The 21,809-nt window shown below is 41.4% G+C and overlaps 1 protein-coding gene and 2 long non-coding RNA genes across 8 annotated transcripts; 2 read left to right on the forward strand and 1 right to left on the reverse strand.

The window, feature by feature from the left end:
* The first annotated feature begins 468 nt into the window (after positions 1-468).
* Positions 469-3,883, forward strand: LOC111947837. The gene is made up of 3 exons (XR_002873786.1): positions 469-657; positions 805-934; positions 1,029-3,883. It is a non-coding gene; the product is annotated as an uncharacterized LOC111947837 (long non-coding RNA).
* On the reverse strand, positions 3,297-16,452 carry LOC101156979 (low-density lipoprotein receptor 1). Of its 5 annotated transcripts, none has more exons than XM_023958000.1 (19): positions 16,264-16,452; positions 16,073-16,149; positions 15,900-16,002; positions 15,716-15,818; positions 10,003-10,250; positions 9,803-9,925; positions 9,600-9,722; positions 9,359-9,478; positions 9,038-9,163; positions 6,843-7,014; positions 6,534-6,761; positions 6,336-6,454; positions 6,105-6,244; positions 5,878-6,019; positions 5,528-5,671; positions 4,737-5,045; positions 4,607-4,654; positions 4,354-4,517; positions 3,297-4,275 (listed from the first exon to the last, which is right to left on the reverse strand). In XM_023958000.1, the coding sequence occupies exons 1-19, from the start codon at positions 16,346-16,348 to the stop codon at positions 4,219-4,221; spliced, it is 2,631 nt and encodes an 876-aa protein (XP_023813768.1). In that variant the 5' UTR covers positions 16,349-16,452; the 3' UTR covers positions 3,297-4,218. The 5 variants fall into 5 exon arrangements, with proteins under 5 accessions (XP_023813768.1, XP_023813767.1, XP_023813769.1 ...); XM_023957999.1 differs by having other exon boundaries at positions 15,897-16,002; XM_023958001.1 differs by adding an exon at positions 14,894-14,980 and having other exon boundaries at positions 15,716-16,002; positions 16,264-16,432.
* Positions 11,485-13,876, forward strand: LOC111947833. Of its 2 annotated transcripts, XR_002873776.1 has the most exons (5): positions 11,485-11,705; positions 12,694-12,785; positions 12,902-12,952; positions 13,043-13,095; positions 13,750-13,876. It is a non-coding gene; the product is annotated as an uncharacterized LOC111947833 (long non-coding RNA). The 2 variants fall into 2 exon arrangements; XR_002873775.1 differs by lacking the exon at positions 13,750-13,876 and having other exon boundaries at positions 13,043-13,435.
* Positions 16,453-21,809: the final 5,357 nt, after the last annotated feature.

Genomic DNA, 21,809 nt, shown 5'->3' on the forward strand with positions numbered 1-21,809 from the left:
AGTGTTACAAGGAGCTTAGTTGAAACATATGTCGATATACATCCAGTCCGCCACCAGATGCTGCTGTTCTGTGTGGTTTCAAAGCCCTGAACGGGTGGTTCATTTTTCCCACACAATTAGATGAACCCCCAGTGAGGCTTCATGGGGCTTCTATTCCCATCCCTAGTAAAAGGACTCAAATGATTAAAAGCTTTAGTAAAAAGGTCCACATGTCAAGCTCACCCACCAAAGCCAAACCAGGAAACCAGCATCCAGATGGAACTCCCACAGCTGCTATTTATCAGCCTTGTGAGCCAATCACAGCTCAACAGACAGGTGCTGGCCATGAATATTAACCTATGGAACACCATGAGGGACAAACTACCACCCACAGCCCTGTCTGCCACATGAGGATGTCATCAAGAAGGGACAACAGTAGGGAAAGGGACTGAACCAAGTGAACAGCTTCCTCTCTTCAGCAGACACGTTCCGAGTACAAGTGTGTCAAAAGCTGGTAAATACTTATAGATGATGCATCTTTTTGTTTAGTTTGTTTGCTCAGTTTAATCCATTTTGATCCTTGCATTTAGCACAGACATTCTCACCGTTCAGGCCGGTGATTGGAACAAGCGGAAGCCAGAAAAGTTGGACCAGACATTACCAAAATGATACTCCCAGGTAAAGAAATGAGCAGCATTGTAGATAAAGGGATCTGTTCCCACAAGGATCAATCATAATGACCTTGAAGGACATTGAAGGACTTTATCTGAGCCTCAGGAAAACAAGTACCAGCTGTTTCATCAACATACGTGTGATGAATTGCAGATTATGGTGCCATGATAAAAAAAAGGCTTTATGATGTCATGCTGCTGACCATACTGTGATTGGTGAAGTCCAGCAGTGCTGGGGGTCCTTGAAGTGTTGTTTGAGAGCATCTCCTCCCTGCTTCTGGAAGGTATAGCCCAGCAAAGCCAGGACGTTTTCTCTTTGTAATTTGCATGGATGTCCAGGGCTTGTAGCACTTATGTGTTTTCCTCTTTAATTCTTAGGCAGCACAGAGGCATTAATGGAGTGAGGACGTGAAGGACTAACTGTCTGCCGAGGAGGAGATCATGTACAGCGCCTGCAAAAGTATTTGGCCCCCTTGAACTTTTCAACCTTTTGCCAAATTTCAGGCTTTAAACACAAAAATATAAAGCTGACATTTTTTGTGAAGAAACAACATCAAGTGGGACACAATCATGAAGTGTAAAAAATTTATTGGATATTTCAAACTTGTTTAACAAATAAAAACCGGAAATATTGGACAAAATTATTTAGCCCTTTTTACTTTCAGTGCAGCAAAGTCTCTCCAGGTGTTCAGTGAGGATCTCTGAATGATCCAATGTTTGACCTAAATGACCAATGAGGATAAATAGAATCCACCTATTCAAGTCTCCATATCAATGCACCTGCTCTGTGATAGTCTCAGAGAGAGCATCATGAAGAACTGGGAACACACCAGGCAGGTCCAAGATTTTTTTTTCAAGCACTGAGACGCTGTCAGCGCCCAGGAAACAGGCTGTACTTTTACTATATTAAGCACCTTTTGACCCAACAGTCACAGATAAGTGTGACAGAGATACTATTTACTTTACTGTTTTACACAAGGACACTGTGATACAGTGTGTGAAGGGACTGTTGATTAAACCAGTTGTGGACACCCCCCTCCTTATGAACACCTTCAGCACCACCGCGGCCCAGGTTATCAGTCCAGCATTTCGTCTCCATCCCTCAGCCTTGGACTTTGCATCCAACATGTGAGCCACACGGGAGGGGGGGTTCGACCGCATGTGGTCAGGCTTGCAGGGCTTTCAGTTGTTTTTTCCACAAAAGTGGAACTATTAGAGAAAGAATGCATATTTACTGTCCCAGTTCTGACCATGCAGTTGTTTTTATGCAACAATAAAAGTCTAATCAAAGTGTCACGGGTAAAAAAGGTGTATCTTTTTGAAAGTGACAAAGCTGTGATGTTAACCTTAAACATCTGATTTACTACAAAACATAATCTGGTAGTTTACAAACTACCACAAAGATGCAGAGATGTTAATTTGTTTAAATTAAACTTTTAAGATCTGCTGAAAAACCATGCTCCTAAAAATACAAAAAAAGCTAAAAAAGAAAATCCTAAAGCTATATCACCAGCACAGAAATGTATGTACTTGTGATTTTTACATTTTTTTTCTTTGTAATTTTCTTTTTTAATAGAAAAGTAGTTTATGAATTTCCTCCTTAAATGTGAATCAGAACCCGTCAAAGGTCAAACAGAAGTGGTATCCTGTGTCCTTACTGTACTTTCTAAAATAAAATACCCCAAAATATTTCTGTGTTCCTCCACAAAAACAAGGTAAATATGACCACAGGCTCGCTGTTTTGCCCTTTTCCTCGTCTGTGGCCTCAATCCTGCTGTGAACTCTGCTTTTCGAAGAAAAATCTGGCTCCCCCGGGGGGGAAAGTACAGGGAGGGCAGGACTTCTGTCTCATGTTACGAAGCCAGACTGTGCAAAAAGTATACGTCCAATGGAGACCTGTACAGTAACAGGCCTGGCCCCAAGTGGGAGGAGGGAAGAGAGGAAAAAAAACAGTAATTTCTGGGAAGTCTCTAAGTTCAACAAAAGACGGTTTCACTCACTGTCTGTGTAAAAACGGCTTCAAGGTCAACCACAAGAGTAAAAAAATGACTTTCTCTGCCGGCAGACATGTATTAGAGTAAAAATAAAAAATGTGTTGTTATATATTTGCTTTTATGAGTTTTACCTTAAAATGTGAACAAAAATTGAGAAAAGTATCCATAACTGTTGACCTACAAGGTCCTAATCTGTATTTTTTATCATTACCATTAAAATATCAATGAACAATGTTTACTCGCTCATTTTAAAACTAAGTGTAAACCTTTACAAATTGTACATTAAACTTTTTTATAAGCAATGAAAACATTCATTCTTCTATTCATTCATACCTTCTTCTAATCCGTTTAGTCCCTTTCGGGGTGCCCGGGCTGCTGGAGCCTATCCCAGCCACTTGTGGGCGAAGGCTGGGGACACCCTGGACAAGTCGCTATTCTGTCACAGGCCCACAAATAAACAATCACATACCCATGCACACCTATGGACAATAACGAGTAACCAATTAACCTATGAAGCATGATTTTAGAAAGAGAACATGTTCTGTTCCTGGTCCCCCAGCCGGGACTTGAACCAGGGGCCTTCTTTCTCAGGCAACCGCAATAAGCACTGCTCCACCGTGCAGCCGCAACAAAACCAGAAAAATCCAATTCTATAATAAATAGCAGCATTTGTTTATTTACAGAACATTCAATCATTAACAAAACCAGTACAGAACAAATATGTACACTTATAAACAACATATTTACAAGCTGAATGGAAACAGAACTTGTGCCATTTTGTCCTCACAAGCTGACAAACCCAGAAACCCTGGTCAGCTGTTTCACCCTCACTTTTCAACCATTCATGCTTATTTACTCCCACAACACAAATACAGATCCAAAAGGTAGTTGTTGTCTCCCTGTGCCATTTCCCAGAAAAAAAGGGGAATTTAAAAACAAACACGCAAACACCGGGGAGATCCAAGAGCCATTTGAACAGGAATGCTGGCATGACGGGGACACAAATACATGTGCCACGGTACAGCGGTTTGGTGGCATCAAAGCTTTTTAACAACATGAAAAAAGGATGATTTAAAGGTTTCTGTCAAATCCACCGACAAGCATGTGGAGAGTGGAAGCTCTTATAGATGCAGAGGGAACATCTGGGAGCCCAGACAGAGGATGGTATAATCAAGGCACGACCACATGATGATGAGTGTTTTCTGTGAGGTTACATTCATCTTTGACTTCATGTGCTTTGAAAATAAGATTTTTTTAGGAAGTTTATCCATCTACGTCTGATAAAAGAAAAGTGGTTTGTTGTGTATAAACCAAAACTGTTCCCTGATCAGCAACATAAGACTTTTCTCCACATCAACTATCAGAGTCTGAACATCGAGAGAAGAAAAATCGACCTGAGAAATTAATGATGTTTGATGAGCATTCAGATGTTTTCTTGTGGGATTGAAACTCGTTTGCGCTGCAGACAAACCATCTGTTTGTGAGGATTCAGTGGTTGGAACATTCAGGCTTCACCTCTTTGTGCATTTGAGGTAAAAACGCTGATCGTCATCAAATCCACCTTAAGACAGCATTCAGTTTTCAGTGAAGGTGGGATTGTCGGTTTCTTCGTCCACGCTCACAACTTGCCTCTGATCAAAAAGCAAAGAAAAGAATGTTAGATAAAGTATTTTGCAGGGCGGTATCTACAAAGTTTTTGTAACATTTACTTTTGGGTAGGAGTAACCGTCAAGGCTGTTGCTTCTCCAAATGTGCACCTGGTCCTCTGTGGTTTTCTGATAAACAGGGTTATGAAAGTGGATGGTGTTGGAGCTTCTCAACCTGAAGGTCTTCCACAGCAGCACGCCACCAACAGCCAACAGTGAGAGAACCGCTGTTGGATGAACAGATATTGGGGGTAAGACGTCACATGTTGAGGGTGAGCAACAGCTCAGTGTTTCGGCAGCTGCTGCAGCAACTCACCCAGAGGGAGGACCAAGTAAAGAGCCACACCAAGCCCACGTTTGCTTTCTAAAAGGGAAAGGATTGTTATGTACAGCTGAGAAAGAAGTCAATGCGAAACGTCTTCAGATGAACCCCCTTGACAGCTTACCCAGAGAGGTTGTGGGGGCCTCTGTGAAGGTCTGCAGGACTTTCATATCGATCAGCCTGGGAGTGGTGGTCTTTGGGAGTGGTATGGTGCTCCTGATTGGAGGCTTGGTGGTCCTCTGTGTCTGTGACCTTGGGGTGGTGTGGGTTACAGCCCTGGGGGTGGTACTGGTGATCACCACCGGTGCTGCTGTGGTGGTGCTGTGGTGGAGTCTGGGATTCAACGTGGCTCTAGGTGACGTCCTGAGAGGCAGACGGGTTGTGAAAACAGATGGAGTTTCTGACTGAGATGGTCCTGCAGGTGTTGGTGCCTCTGAAATGCAAAAAACATTACATGAATTTATTATTTAAATAATCTACTACATTTTTTTTTAAAGGATCATAAAGTGCGCCGTCAATGAAAGGTCTATTTTTTTAGTCTTATGTCATATATAAGGCATACCGAACTATAAGGCGCATTAAGCGAGACAGGAGCGAGTCCATCAGTCAGTCAGACTATATTAACTGCGTTCCTGTAACTTCCAACCCTGTTTGCAACATGTATAAAACCAGACTAATACCGCTAAAACAAATGTTACCGTGACAATGTCAACTCCCAATCCTGTTAACACATAAAAAAAAAAAACCACAGTCCAACTCTACTACACGTTAGCATATTTTCAATAACACCCAACCTTGTTTGCAAAAGCACAACCAGAATTGATATATTAAGGCGCTCCAAATTGGACAGGGGAAGACTTTGAGGACCAGGATTTATCTACTGGATGTATAACGTTTCTGTGAAGATTTACCCACCTGGCACACATGACCTCATATCACTGGCAAGCATCTGGTGATCTGGACAGACGCAGGTGTATTTCGGTGGATGACTGCCCACTTGAGGGGCAGCAAGGCACATGAAGTCACAGTAGGATCTGGACGTGTTGCACCAGTCTCTTCCTGCAGCAGGAGAGTTCACTTTTTGGTTATTTAACTTTTATGGAATCACAAATAAAAACAGTATTTCAGGTAGATACTTTTGGAATTGTGTTCTGTAAACTAAAATACCATATGAAAATCTTCTTTAGGTGAAGATGATAAGGAGATACCAGCTTTGACTCAACCAAACTCAACACTCTGATCTGGTATTGGCTTAATCATTTTACCTGAAGGTTGTTTGAGATTATGGTAGAGGATGATGTCCTCTGGGGAATGCAGGTGCTCTGCCACTGGTCTTGTATCCTCACCGGTTAGTCGGTTGGCACTGAAGATGGCATTGTTGCCAACATCCGTCCAGAAAACTCTTTCCTTATCCAACACAAACAGCAATGCTTAAAGCCGGCCACTAACTTATATTTGTTAAACTTTTGGGTTTCCAGCAATGAATATCTACCTCGAATACAGTGAGTCCAAGCGGGTGAGCTAGTTTGTGCTCATCAATGATGAGCGTGCGCCGACCACCACCCTGCACATCTACGCTGGAGAGAGTGTGCAGCTTAGAGTCCACCCAGTAGAGTCGCTGGTTCAGCAGGTCTGTAGAGGTAGCGATCATGAGGACAGGGAGTTCAGAACAGATGGAACCGTAACCCAGACCAGACGGATGGAAGGAGTTTTTGGGGTTTACCAAGAGTGATGCCATTAGGCCAAACAATGCTGTCAGTGACCAGAGCGGAGCGGCCTCCTCCATTGAGACCTCCCTTCTCGATCTTAGCTGGATTTCCCCAATCAGTCCAATAAAGAAAGCTGTGAAATGTTGAAAAATGGCGGTAAAACAAAAAGTTTGAACCATGAGAAACACATGTAAATGAAACCATCATCTCACTTGCTATGGGGATCGACCACTATCGCCCGAGGCTTCGACAAGCCTTGGTGGAAGAGAGTTTTGCGATGGCTGCCATCAGCGGTTGCCACAGAGATAGTGCTACGAATACTGTCGGTCCAATAGAGGTTTTTATGGACCCAGTCGTAGGCGATTCCTTCAGGGGCATCAACGTCGCTGTCGATAACGGTTTGGTGCAGAGTCGAGTCGTCAGCTGAGTCTATGTTTGTTCTTCGTGAAACATCCAAAATGGTGTCAAACGTCAGCGAATGAAACCAACATCCTTTCCGTTCTGGTTTTAGTCAGACTCACCTGTAGATTTTCTTCAGAGAAATGTCTGACCAGTAGATCTCTTTAGTGGCTACGTCAATGTCCAGCGCCACCACATTCTTTAGGCGGGGAATTACTCGAGTGTACTCGCTTTTGTCAAGAGTCATCTTTCTCACTTCATGACGATTGGTGAAGAAGAGGTAGGCTATTGTACCTGCAAAACCACAGAACCGAGGTGGGACAGTTTCACAAATAGCATTGATTAGAATATTTCTGGAAAAAAGTATCAAAGTAATCATATGAATTTAAAGAGAGTTGGTGAGTTTAGCTTTGGTCAACACAACTGAATAATATAAACAGCTAAGACTTGTGTCTTAAAATTTGCAACTAGACAGTAAACTGGGCGGAAATTTGTAAACTACAGTTCCTTGTGGAATAACTGGTGCTGGAAATTGTGGCTTTGGGCTTTTTAACCGTTTAACACCTGAGCTTATACAAAACCGTGGACGTTCTTTTAATTGAACGTTACTATGCAAACAGTAGTTCTACTGTTTGCATAGTAACGTAATTCCAGCGCAGAAAAGCATCTCTTACATTAGTGAAGAGTTTACGCAATCAACGTAAATCAGCTGAAAATAGTACAGAGAGAGGCACGCCTCTCTTCTCTCTGTGCTGAACAGAATCTGTTAGAAGTACATTAATTGCGTAAACGGTTGAAGAGCCACGATAGGTCAAAGAGCGTGTGTTTATTTTCCTGTCGCCGGTGACAGCTCTGGCTTTAAAGGGTAAGAACCAGATTTGACCCTCAATTTTGAGCACAGAGAACCTGGTTGTGTGCAAAAAGTAATCTCCACATGAAACAGTCCATTTCAGACTCAAAAACCATATTTTCTGTAACAATCAGCAGACACCAATCCTTAGGATTGGATGATTTTGTGCTATCATACCTCCATGTTTCTGGTTCAAAGATATGCAAAAAATGTACAAAACTGTATTACAACAATCATAAGACTGGGTATGGATCATTGACTCTATATGAGAACTGGACTAGGTGACCCCTCCCCCTGGTGTTCCAAACAGGAAGTACTTCTATAGAGAAATAAACAGCTGTCACTCAGTCATTCTATTGGTCAGAATAAACATTCTTGCTCTGCTACCTTTTTTAACATGTTCTTGATGATCCTATGTTCTTTTTTCACGCTATTTTTTCCGTATTGCAAGTTATTCAAGTAATAAACTAAACTCAAACTAAAAAAAAATGCCTCAGATGCCTCTATAAAAATATGTGGTGCCTGCTAGCCCCCATGTCCAAACTTCAACACATTTGATTGACAGGGTTTGAGTAGCTCTTTTCAAATGGTAGGGGTGTGGACTTCCAAAAAGCTCACTCTGATTGGCAAGAGTGGCTGCCATAGAAATGTTGACTCAGACTGACAAGGACCAATCACTGCTTACTAACAGAATCTGGCTCCAATATGGCGGCGTCCGTATTGCAAAAAAATTAGCTACTGAATTGACTTCACCTCATTGGAGCCGGAAGTAACGCACTTTCTAAGGGTGACGTTACACTCGCTCGCTCCAGTTCTCATTTACAGTTAATCGTTTTAATGACAGATTCCTGATTTTGTTTGAATTGAATAACCAAGCACACGAGTCATTTTGATATGAACTTTGACCTTTGACAATAACTTAAGAGAAGCATTCCAAGAAGTGCTCATCTTGGACATTAGAGGGATAAAGTTACTCAAACTCTGAATTTGATATTTTTGTTGCTACTTAAAATGTGGAAAATGTGAATAACACATCTGTTGTAGCAGACTATGCTAACTAACTTCAAGGGGTTTATTAAAAAAAACAACAACACTAAAATATAAGATGTTGATCCTCATCTGTAGTGATCATTGACATAATATAGAACCAAAAAAGGGACTAATTCACCTGCTACGGTCAATAAGTAACTTTCAGTGGAGCAAACAGTGTTTATTGATATTGACTACAAATCAATCAAATGGATCCTTTTGTATCAAACGGACTTGCTGTGTTTGTCGACCAGGGCCAAAATTGAACTTTAAAAGTGCCAAAAGTAGATTAGATCAGGCACAAACGTGTGAATTATAACACATTTTTCTCACACTAATAACATCCCTGACTCTTTCTCCATTTCTGTGTAAAAGCAATTTACTTGATATTTTTCTGTTAAAGTTGGCAGAATAAAAGGGCAGAGTCCGGATGCTTACCAATAGATTTGCACGCTTTGGTTACTGGGTCAACCTGGTAACCCTCCTCACATTCACATTTGTAGCTGCCCATCGTGTTAATGCAGGTCTGGCTGCAGGTGTCTGGACTGGCGCACTCATCAATATCTGATGAAGGGAGACGTTTTTAAAAATGTATTTCTTGTCACTTCAGCTTAGTTGTGAGTTAACTGTTAATGAGAAAGAACACTGAGGGATTGACGGTTAACAGCAGAGTAACTAAAGATTTGTACATTATTTCAAAAAGGAGTAAAGTTCATTTTAAAATGACGACATAAAGCAGACGTCAGGGCATGGGCTCACCTTCGCACCGTCTTTTGTCTCTGAGGCTATATCCAGTCGGACACAGGCACTCATGGCCGATTTTCAGGTCATTGCAAATGTGAGAGCAGCCGCCATTGTTGTAAAGACATTCGTTGGAGCCTGCAAAGAAAAAGAAGAGGCCTTTTTATGGGGATATAATTACAACTCTAAGGACACGCAGGACCCGAGGTAAATGCATAAACTAGTAATTAACCAGAAAGTTGTGAAAAGCTGCACCCACCACATTCCCGAAGAGGCTCATCTGACCAATCCCTGCAGTCCCGTTTGCTGTCACACACTCTCTCCATGGTTATGCACTCCCCACTGCGGCACTTGAACTTGTCCGGGCCCTCACAGCGGGTCACTGTGCAAGCCAAATGAAATGATGAGTGAAAAAGGTACAGCTTTTCAGTGGGACTATGGAGCGTGGGAGGGTCCTCTTACCGTTGACACAGCCGGATTCGTCAGTCGTGTCTCTGCAGTCGTACTGCTGGTTGCACTGGCGACTGCCGTGGATGCAGGTTCCGTCGCCACATTCAAACTCATCTGGACAGCAGGTGGAGCGAGCTAAGGGCAAAGCGACTGTAGTAAGTAATGGGGCAGTGAAGAAATGCAGGACATGACGTTTGGAACCACAAACTCACTGCAGCCAGCTTCATCAGATCCATCCAAGCAGTCAGCATCTCCATCACACTTCCAGCTGCCGTGGATGTACTCTCCGCTGCCACAGTGGAACTCCATCGAGTGGCACTGATGAGAGGCGAGCGTCACGGGGGCTTCGGCGTGGCAGCTCTGGGGCCACTCGTCTGAGCCATCAAGGCAGTCGTTGTAACCGTCGCAGGCAGACTGGCGAGGGATGCAGATGCTGTTGTTGCACTGGAAGGATGCAGAGCTGCAGGTGATGAGAGGGCAGGAGGCCTCATCACTCCCATCATCGCAATCTGACAGATAAACCCACCCGGTTCATCATTCTCAGAACTGTGCATTGACCTCTGTTCACCTTGAAGAATAACAACCGCCTCCTTCATCACAGAACTGGGACAAGCTGCATGAGCGACGACGACCATCCGGTCGACTGAGAAAAACTGGACTGACTGACAGACACTTTTAGAAACTCATCGGTTTACTCAGCCTTTAAACTCCAGTGAGCGGATTTAGGGCGCCAGCTTCTTAATTTTATTATTCTTATTACTGTTGTTTCTTTATTGTATCATATTGTTTCTGATTTTATGTTAAGTCCTTTGGTTGCCTCTGCTTTTATAAGTGCTATACAAATAATAAATTGATTGTTGTAAAGACACCATTTAGTATTTAGGCATTAAGGAGCTGGGAAAACAACCCTGCTCCTCTTTACATCCACAAGGCTGCTGAGGAGCTTCACGGAGGGAGTGAACATCACTGAAACTCTGTTAAGACGTTGCAGCAGCAGCTGTATCTGCCTCCTCCAGCTCTCACCACATACAGACAAGCATCCTAACCAGCTCTATGTGTGATGGTGAGGTGTGTGGTGGAGGAAATCATCTCCATCCATAACACCACTCCTCAAAGGTGTGCATTCAGAGCAGAACGCCATCAGGGATTCTTCACACCTCATCACAAAGCGCTAAACACACCGGCCAGTGGACCTCAGAGAGACTGCAGCAAATAATACAAAAACATGACCTTTCAGAAATTAAAACAAACAAACAATTAAAACATTTGCAGTCTTTTCCAGAAACCCAAACCAACTAACAAAAAATGAAATGAAATATTGACATCATTGATTGGATGATGACTTTTGAAAAAGAGGGAAAGCTTTACTAATCACTGAACTTTTGCAGTGACCGTGGCCCGAAGCTGTAAAATGTACCTTCTGACAAAAGATATTGCCATGCCAGATAACTTCCTGTTGAAAGGTGTGCAAACGTCATCATCCAATCTGTGATAGTGCTCATCTTTTTGGGTTTCTTAATTAAACATTTTATTTATGAATTCTGGAAACTACTTTTTTTTGTCTGAAACATTTTCTTCTCAATATGTTTTATTGTTTCTGCCTGGAATTGTGTTTTTTTTTTTTTTTACATTTTGGTTTCTGAAACTTTTGTGTTGATTTCTACAATGTTTATTTTGTTTTTCTTTTTTTAAATGAATGCTTTTGTGTTGAGTGATTGGTTGATGTGATTTGCACTTCAGGGCCACCGTAAGCTAGCCTAGTGTGCATCACGATGGATGACATTGAGGCGAAGTAGTCGCTTTTTCTGTTCTCCCTGGATGATCCGACTGGATTATTTCAACGCACTCAATGTTTTGCAAAAGAAACAACAGGCCTGCAACGTTTTTTCTTTTTTTGATTTTGGGGTTCCGTACCGTGAGTAAACTAAACTGTGTGTGTGTATGTGTGTGTGAGCGTGCGCGCGTGCACGAGATCTAAGGTTCCTAACGGTTCAAACTGTTAATGTTCTACAGTTGTTACTTGTGTGCAGTGACTTTGTTAACTAAGGAGTATTTTTTTTATTGTTGAAGCAAAAATTCAATAAACAATCACGGCGTGTCTTTCAATGACAACAACAAAATGATAAGATAAAGGTAGACACGAAAACAAATATACAAAAAAAATAATAAATAAAAAAATATAAGTAAAAATAAGTGGCTATTATTACACAAGCTTAAATAGATCAAATAAATTGCACAATGTTTGGCCATTCTTATGATTCATGTTATGTATAGATTTAAAGAATAATTTGAGACGGTCCAATAATGCATTAATGTGATGTTTCACCTTTAAGAATGTACAAGTATGTATAAAATGTTTAGAAATTATAATGAGTACATTAACCAGAAAATCCACATTTTTCTCAATAAATTGTTATCGAATTTTAATTGTAATCCAATTTAAAGGGTTAATGATGATTTTTTATTTTTATTTGAGTCAATTATCAAAGAAAGACCAAAAGGTTTTTTTTCATGCAAACATTCAAAGAAAATATGTTCCACAGTTTCTACATTAATTCCACAAAAGACACAAAGATCTCTATACCAGTTAAAGCGGGTATGTAGAAAATGATTGGAAGGGTAAATATCATTCAATATTTTAAAGGTCACTTCTTTAGCTTTGTGAGGGATAGGATATGACAGAATGTTCGTATCCTTCTAGCTTCTGTGGTGCTGTAATTCTGCAAAATACATTTTCTTTTTAACGGGGAAGGATAATATGAATTATTTAAAATTTCTCAAATAAATTTGTTAGTTAGGGTCAGCGTCGCTCAAGTAACTTTCGGTTTTTTGACCATGGCGCAATAGTAATATGCATGTTAAGAGAGTCTTTGCCGCTTGTCATATTTCTGTTCTCCTTTTAGAGTCTAACAGGAAGTCAGAACCGAAGGCGCATCAGACTTTGAATGCCCATAAGCAACTACTTTGTACAACTACAGGACACCTGGCCATACAGGTAATATTACAAAAAACTGTTCACATCATTTGTAATATATGTAATAAAAAATAAATAAATATCAATCTACATCCATGAGTTAATAAGGAGTTGAAAAACAACCTTTGTTTTTCAAGAGCATGGCACATTCTGACTGCTAATCTGGACCCCCACCCCCAGCTGACAACGTAAGACCAAATGATTAGGTTCAATTTGTCACAAGATTTGGTTGGGTGGTCGTTTGGTTTCATTTTTAATTTTTAATTGGTATGTTTCAGGTGCCACAACACGAGATGGACGTGGAGAAGTGAAGATGATCAAAGAGTATGAGGTATCTTATGATCATCATGACCATATTTCAATGATTGACTAGCCTTGTAATATGGTTTTTACTTGTGATATTTTATTGAAGGTAAAATATTCTTTACACGTAATTTTTTTAAAGAGAAAATAGGTGCATATTTTTTCTATTAAGTTTTTAACTGATTTCTTATGCATTTTATTCTCTTACCCTTTTTAAATTATCTTTAGCTGTTGATGAATTATTACTGTTATTTTAGGAGCATAATTCTATTTCAGTTATACCTTTTTTACCCCCTGATTTGATCCCTCAGTTTTTTTTTTCGTTTTTTTTTTGGCTCCAGTGTTTTTCCTTTCACACTGGGAATAGTTCTGGTTTACCATCACAGTTGCTGTCCCATTGACAGCTCCAGCCTGGTGACTGGAGGGCTCTGCACCACTATGTGCCCAGGCCACGGTTGTGGGTGTTGACTCTTGGCGTGCATGGCCCCCAAACAAGTTTTTGTCTCAGGGTCAGCCCCTGTGAACAATGTTGTGTGACATGAAAAAAAAAAACATTGTCATATGAATATTGTTTAAATGAAACTAAATTAAGTATACTTTTAACATTTTTTACTCTCTTGGCCGTTTGTTTTTCTTGGAATCTATTCTTAATTATTTCTAATTACAGTTTTTTTCTTCTCAGGATGTCAGCCGAGATGCAGTGAAAGAGGACTGAACTAATCGCTTCAAGATTGTCTTGGTCCTTCCCAATGAAACACAGGACAACCAAGACCCAGCGTTTTTCTACAGAGAGCGTAATTATATCAGGGGAGGGGGGGGGCAGATTGTGCCCCGGTCAACCGCCCTACTGCTATAAGAGACCTGCCTTTACATTTGCGGTGATAAAGTATCACTATAGTGTCAAAAACGCGGCATCTAGCTCTGCTCTACGGATTAGTCTGAAAAACAAGCTAGCTTAGCTATACTCAAGCATGATGCAAAATGACTAATTTGCTGGCTAAAACAAAACCATGAGGCATTGCTAAGGCAAGTAACTTTGTGGACCAATGTCAAACAATTTTAAAAGATTGAAGTCAAGTAAAAAGACAAAAAAAAAAAGGGTTGAAAACGTTACCTACCAAACCCAGGCAACTTCGATCAACCCGCTCCCTCTTCTGTCTGCAGTGATACTAAGGCACGCGCTTCTGATCTTAAAATGGCGGGTGCATGGTGTGCGCATGCGCAACTTAGATGACGTCATTGAAAGTTGGATGAACATAATTTTTTTAAGTTATATTTACCAATTTAATAAACGTTGTTTCTGTCATGTAATGAATGATGCAGCTCAGAATTGCTTGTTCACGACACTGTGCGACAGTGCGATTTACGACAGTGCGATCTAGGGGAGTCGAGTTGGATGTGCGTGCCTGGAGAGTGTTAATAAAAAGTGTCTGCTGCTAACCACCGAACTATTGCCACTCGTCATTCCACAGTTTCAAAAATAAAAAATATGTTTGACTTACTTAAAATAATTAGGCATAACCAAAAAATGTGATTAAAATAATTAAAATGAACTAAAAAGATATTTGAAGCATTTACTAGAGGCCAGAATCACTTTTTTTTAGTGTACAGTTCAGCTTCACCACAACAGTCAGGAAAAAAATGGATAAGTATTTATTTAACATTCCGTCATGTCACTGTGTCCAACTGCATCGATCAAAAAGTCCTTAGTGTAGGCCATGTGATGTTTGTTGTGTTGATTTCACCAAAATTGCTTTTTTATCTTTAATTTGTTATTTGCATGCGAATGTTTTAAGCGGAGACTTTTATTTTGATGGTTCGCTTACTTCCTGTTCTTTCGCGGCATTCTCCTCAGTCCCCCATGAGAACTTCAGAGAGTAGGTAAGCCGTAGACGTTACTCGCACTAGTTTGACTGAAAAGAGAGTTTAAAGTTTAAAACATAGAAAAACAATGTTCATAACTTAAAACTCTTCTCACACCTTTTTTGTTTTTGCCAATTGTGTGAAAAATGTTGTTAAGGGTAAATGCAGCATTCAGAAGTGTGTTAGTGTTAGCAAGACTTAAGCTAACTTGCAGCATGGTCTCATGTGTGTCTGTGGGTGTTTTTTTTTTTTTGCCTTCCCTACAAGATACACACACTTCCTGTTGTGGAAGATGGTCTGTTATTAACTGCTGCTCAGTGACAGTTGTTGCACAATCCCATCCTTCAGATCCTTTATTTACCAGTTTACACTAAATGGTAATGAACTCTCCCAGTAAAGAATACATTTACAAAGTGATGCAGGGGTAGGGCGGAAGATTGCAGGTTCAATTCCCACCTTGCCTGTCCTTGGGCAAAACACTGAACCCCACCTTGCCTCTGGTGGAAGGTTGGCGCCAGTGTTCGCCAGCGGAGCCGCCACCAGTGTGTGAATGTGTGTGTGACTGTAAAGCGCTTTAGGCCTTCGAGGAAGGTAGAAAAGCGCTGTACAAGTATACGACATTTACCATTTACATTTAATTTTGTGTATAGAAACATTATTTACGTTTCACTATTAAAATCCCAACACTGCAGAGTTGTGTGCAGTACTTCATGTTTACAATCAGACTAAAGGTTTCTGTTGTGTTATTTTAATGAAAAGATGCTGTTTCTTGAACAGGACCTCACCCCTCCTTCTCCAGGATGACTGCCCGCTCATAGTCCTTGAGGAACATGGGTTTCACTGCAGCTTTCTTCGAGGTTGAAGGCTTCTCATCGCTGTGAGAAGTGTCTGAATAAAGAGGAACAAACGTTTCACGAAGGGGCAGAAAAGCCACGAGAAGCTAGCTGCTGCAAACATGTAAACAACCACTTTCAGAGTAGAACTTGGCGTCTTTCTCGTAGATCTTCGGGTCTTTTTTCTTCAGCAGCGACAGGATCCTGTAGAAGTCCCTCTCGACGGTGGGATCCAGCTCCTGCGGGACACAACTTTAGCTCAGTCAGTGCGTTTTAACTCAGCTAGTCTAGAAGACCTCATGTGCTAACCACTTCACTGTCGTCTGAGCTGGACCCCGAAGAGTCCGAGTCTCTCCCGTTGTTTCTGTCCCAAAATCGGGCCTTAACTGTAAAATACAAAACAAAAAGATGTCTCTTAAGCGGCAGCAGCCTGAAAAACAACTTAAAGCTACTTCTCATCGCTGGGTCGTTAGCATGTTAGCTAGCTGGTAGACACTTACGTTTCTGCAGCTCTTCTTTCTGTCGGTATTTGTCATATTTCTGAGCAAACTTTGTGTTAATTTTTAGTTCCCGTTTGCCTGACATTTTAAAAATGGAAAAAGGATAATTATTGAGAAAAATAAACAGACATTAGCGAGTAGAAACCATGCCAGCTGCCAAAGGAAGCATGTGTGGGACCCTAATCACGTGGTTTCCGCTAAAGGAAGCAATTGCAGTAAATGTCCTGCAGAGGGCGCACGAATCACAGAATTATTTTTATTTGATTGACAGAGAAAAGTTCTTCTGATATTAATACCTTTAATTTTTTCAATTAGTTGTTTTGTCTGATTTCATTTTTGATAGATTTAACATATTAGAACTTAAGAAATTAATAAATGTTAGATTCCCTGATGCAAAAATCACAATTTAAAGATGTTAAAAAAAATGGATAAAGTGTAGATTTAGTTTGAATATGTTATTTATGATTAATGTCTGTCAAAATGTGTTTTTTTATTAGACAATAAAAACAAGCATATTTACAATAAAAACAATAACTATTTTAAACTAAATGTTCAGTGGTTTCTTTAAAAAAAAAACAGTCAGTGTTGTGGTCGGTTTGTTGGAATTCACTGATCAAATGTCATTGATTCTCTACTTGGTCTGTGAGTAAAAATGTCAACAGCGTTCCATAAACTCAAACAAACACAGTATCTGGTCAGTGCTGCATTTCTGCTGCATGTGGGAAGACCTGAGTGGGTGGGACTGTGCCAAATGTGAGACCACATGACGTCATGGCAGTTCAGGCTAAGTGTGGGCTGTTCTGGCAAGTTTCTTCTGGCTCGGTTTCATTATGGACTGACAACAATAAATAATCTGTTGGAATCAAGCCCTTTTTACAATTATCTCTGAGAGCAGAAAAACTCCCAGGAGTTATCCAAAGCGCTCCTTTGTTTCTCAGTCACAGGCAGCTGTTTATAAATCAATACTTCAATGATATTTCTGTAGCTTCAAGAGAAAAAGGTTACACCGATGTTTCAAGAAGTAGAAAAAATTAGTTTATGTTCTGTTAGACACTTTATTCTTATTATGAAATTGAAAACATAGTGTTACGCCCCCTAGGGGGGCATAACACAAAAAGTTCAGATTTGGCTGATAATTTAACTAAAACACCAGACGAATGTCAATATACAAAAATGACACAAATTTATTTACAAATAAACAACCACCAACAACTACAAGTAAAGCAAAAAGGCTTCAGGGTGAACCAAGGCCAAAATAACAAACAAAACCCCACCTAACTGAAACATGTAATCTTACCTGTAAATGAAAGAAAAAGGGAACTCAATGACAAACACTAACCTCCCTAGACTAACAAAAACAGGAGAAAACATGTACTAAAGAAAATGGCAGTTCACCCCTACAGCTTCACTTCAACAAAATTATAAAGCAAAGGACTAAACAGAGTGGGCACAACACCATAAACTACACAGAAGAAATAATACAAAACACTAAAGTGCAACACAACTAAACAGGTGGTGAGATCAAAAACAAAATGGAGAAGAGGGCCAAGCTGCAGTGGAGACTGTTGCAGCAAGGCTCCCTTCTCACAGGCTGGAGGTCCAAATGGTGCTTTTAAGGCTGCCTCCACCAGCTCTGGTCCAATGGGAGGCCACGCCCTTCCCAGCACACCTGAAAATAATCAGACATACAAACCCAAAAAACCCACAGAAGTCCCACTCTGAATTTAAATACACAAACCACAGAACAAAGAGAACAAACTACACCAAAAACAGCCACAGCCGTAACACAGTTATTAGTAATAACTGCTGCTCAGTGACAGTTGTTGCACAATCCCATCCTTCAGATCCATTATTTACCAGTTTACACTAAATGGTAATGAACTCTCCCAGTAAAGAATACTTTTACAAAGTGATTTCTCAATTTTTTTTAATCTAAAATCTAGTACTAATAATTACATAGTTAACAGTTGGTCTATAAATTTTTTCTCAACAAACAGCAGTTTTCCTTATTACTTTAACTTGATGTTCCAAATTCCATATTTTGTTTTAGTGACAAACAAAATAAGATTTTTTTTTTGAAACTGTAAAAATAAAGAGAATATAGCTCTTATCTAAACAGACCATAGTATTGTAACTTGCCCATGTCTCTTCCCACTCGTGTTTTTCTGTGTTTTGTTACAAACTAATTAAAATACATGTACTTCTTTTTCAGCTTGAAAACTCTGGTGAGCAAACTGTTCCTCCCAAATTAGGCCGGTCCCCAATAAAAGTCAACCTGAGCAAAGGTCATATGAAGCTGGCTTTTTGTTTGCTGAGGATGGGGTGAGCAGTGATGTTTTATGGTTGTCTCTATAAGGCATCTGTATTCATATCAGGTCATGTTGTCATGGTGAGCCAGAGGACGCATTACAGGAAAATCTGCATCCACTGAACAAACCACATCAGCGATGCTGCTTCAAAAGTACAAAGCAGTGACCACTACAGTAAAGGATGAGTGTTCTGGTCAGTTGAAAGCAAAGCCTAGAATAAAATAAAAGTTAACAATGAATCTAGAAAGGACATTAAATAAACTGGAGGAAAGACAACCTCATGATGACACGTATCTTCAGCTGCCCCACAACAGTCAGGAAAACGGATGGAAAAGTATTTAATAGTCCGTCATGTCACTGTGTCCAACTGCATCGATCAAAAAAGTCCTTAGCAATTACATTAACAATTCTAAACGGATCAAAACTGTCGTAGCTGGGTGAGACAGGTGACATGGGTAAGACACTTCTTGTTGTGGAAGATTATGGTCTGTTTCTGATTGGACGATAGAATGGGTACCTTAAAAAAACAATAAGAAAAAAGTGCCTGAATTTGGCCTGGGGGGTATTCCAGAAAGCAGGTTATGCAAGTTCCCATGGTAACATATTGTAGTATCCCCGTGTTCTGTTGCTTTGTTGATGTTCTATTAGATGCTAAATTGCTCTGTTGATTACGGTGAACAGTGGGCGTGGCAGGAGCCGGGAGGAAAAGCCGCGAGACTAGGGCTGCATTTACACTGCAGGTCTTGATGCCCAAATTCGATTTTCTGACAATATCCAATTTTTTTGACGACCCGCTTACATTATCTTTTAAAAGTGACCCGTATCCGATTTTTGCATTTATACTTTACAATGCTGAAACTATCAAACATAGACGTTCTGAGGACTACGTAACGTAGCAGCATTTCCGCCTTCCGCGGACCTGAGCACTGACCGCGCGGATTAAAAAAATTATGAGCGAGCAGGCCCTTAATAATAATCATAACAGTAATAAAAGCACATTTAGAAGATGCGTGTTGGTCCAAACGGCAAACGTTTAGCATGGCGAAACCCTCCCCTTTTTGTTGTGTTTCTATTTTGTGAATCAATGCGGTTGTCATGGAGGCAACACAGTGATGGAAGGAGGCGTTGCCTTGGGTGCTTGGTTGCTCCAGGATGAGGCAGGAGAGGGGATGCGCAGGAGAGGAAAAAGGGGGGCTGCTCTGCCAGCTTATGTGCTCTCTCTGAGTTTTGAACGAGGAAATGTTTGCAGACATTGTGCTTTACTAACAGTTTGATCCAAGCAAAGAAATAAACGGCTTCTAGCCTGTTCCAGAGCAACGGTGTCCCGCTTCATTAGTTACCGTTTGCGTCCTGACCGGGACCGGACCGGAAATAACAGCGGTTTGAAGCCTGAAGCTGAAAGGTAACACGCTGATGGGGCTGTTCTGCAGTTATGTGAGGGTTGTAGGGACACTTAACCCTCTTAGGTGGGGGCAGTGTAGCGACCAGGGGGTTATCCCCGCCTCCAGCGCCTAAGGCTCATGGGAAGTGAAGAGTTTTGGGGTGAAACCTTGAGTTTAGAAGGCTGGAAGTTGAACTAACCTCCATGCTGTTTTGGCTGTTTGAGAAACTTAATAAATAAACTAAATAAGCTTTTTGCTCTAAAGGAGATATTGTCTCTCTTTCTGATCAATCCTGCCTGAGACTGACCGGGATTGTGCAGTGTATGGGGCACAATTAGCTCTCCAAAGAAGGCTCTTCATGAGCAGCTCAGCTGTTGCTTCCCCGCTCAAGTGTTGGTTAGGCCGGATTGTTATAATACTTTTGCATCCACCATCCTTGCCAGAGTATGAAAAAATGACATCTAGATTTTTGTCTTTCAGAATCAAACACAGGCAGCTGTGGGGACTCCTCACTAACATCAAGCCCCCCATCAAGCCTGGCCTCCCAGTCATCAGACTCCAGGCGCCCGGAGGAGCCACAAGTGGCTCCACAAACATCAAACTCCAGGCGCCTGGAGGAGCCACAAGTGGCTCCACAAACATCAAATCCCAGGCGCCTGGAGGAGCCACAAGTGGCTCCACAAACATCAAATCCCAGGCGCCTGGAGGAGCCACAAGTGGCTCCACAAACATCAAATCCCAGGCGCCTGGAGGAGCCACAAGTGGCTCCACAAACATCAAATCCCAGGCGCCTGGAGGAGCCACAAGTGGCTCCACAAACATCAAATCCCAGGCGCCTGGAGGAGCCACAAGTGGCTCCACAAACATCAAATCCCAGGCGCCTGGAGGAGCCACAAGTGGCTCCACAAACATCAAATCCCAGGCGCCTGGAGGAGCCACAAGTGGCTCCACAAACATCAAATCCCAGGCGCCTGGAGGAGCCACAAGTGGCTCCACAAACATCAAATCCCAGGCGCCTGGAGGAGCCACAAGTGGCTCCACAAACATCAAATCCCAGGCGCCTGGAGAGCCACAAGTGGCTCCACAAACATCAAATCCCAGCGCCTGGAGAGCCACAAGTGGCTCCACAAACATCAAATCCCAGGCGCCTGGAAGAGCCACAAGTGGCGTCCCAGCTCTCTGTTCAGTAAGTAGACTGCCTGAAAATTAAAAAGCATTTCTAATAATCCATTTTAATTGTCAAATTAAACATTTCTAAATGAATTATGCTACACATTTAGTAGAGAACATTTTGCGGGAGGTGCTTTTGCTTGTGCTGGATTGTTATAATACTTTCGCATCCACCATCCTTGCCAGAGTATGAAAAAATGACATCTAGATTTTTGTCTTTCAGAATCAAACACAGGCAGCTGCTCCTCACTAACATCAAGCCCCCCATCAAGCGCCTCCCCAGTCATCCAGACTCCAGGCGCCTGGAAGAGCCACAAGTGGCTTCACAACCATCAACCTCCAGGCGCCTGGAAGAGCCACAAGTGGCTTCACAGCTCTCTCTTCAGTAAGTAGACTGCCTGAAAATTAAAAAACCATTTCTAATAATCCATTTTAATTGTCAAATTAGACATTTCTAAATGAATTATGCTACACATTTAGCAGAGAACATTTTGCGGGAGGTGCTTTTGCTTGTGCTGGTTTGCGGCACCTTCCATACGTGAAACCAGGGTTCGAATCCGGGCTGCTCCCTGTTCCCTTCTCTACGTCTGTGCCGGTCCCAAGCCCAGTTGCTTTGAGAAGGTTGCGTCAGGAAGGGCATCCGGCGTAAAACATTGCCAAGTTTACCATGTTCACTGTGGCGACC

Source organism: Oryzias latipes, chromosome 8 (genome assembly GCF_002234675.1).
Source record: "Oryzias latipes chromosome 8, ASM223467v1".
NCBI classification, from domain to species: Eukaryota; Metazoa; Chordata; class Actinopteri; order Beloniformes; family Adrianichthyidae; genus Oryzias; species Oryzias latipes.

Excerpts from the sequence above, each read along its gene's own strand:
- LOC101156979 (XM_023957999.1), bottom strand. The coding sequence starts at position 16,348 with ATGTCAGGCAAACGGGAACTAAAAATTAACACAAAGTTTGCTCAGAAA. Across the intron at positions 9,479-9,599 it reads TGAGCCTCTTCGGGAATGTG|GCTCCAACGAATGTCTTTAC; the intron begins GTGGGTGCAGCT and ends TTTTCTTTGCAG. Across the intron at positions 6,455-6,533 it reads GTGGTCGATCCCCATAGCAA|CTTTCTTTATTGGACTGATT; the intron begins GTGAGATGATGG and ends AACATTTCACAG.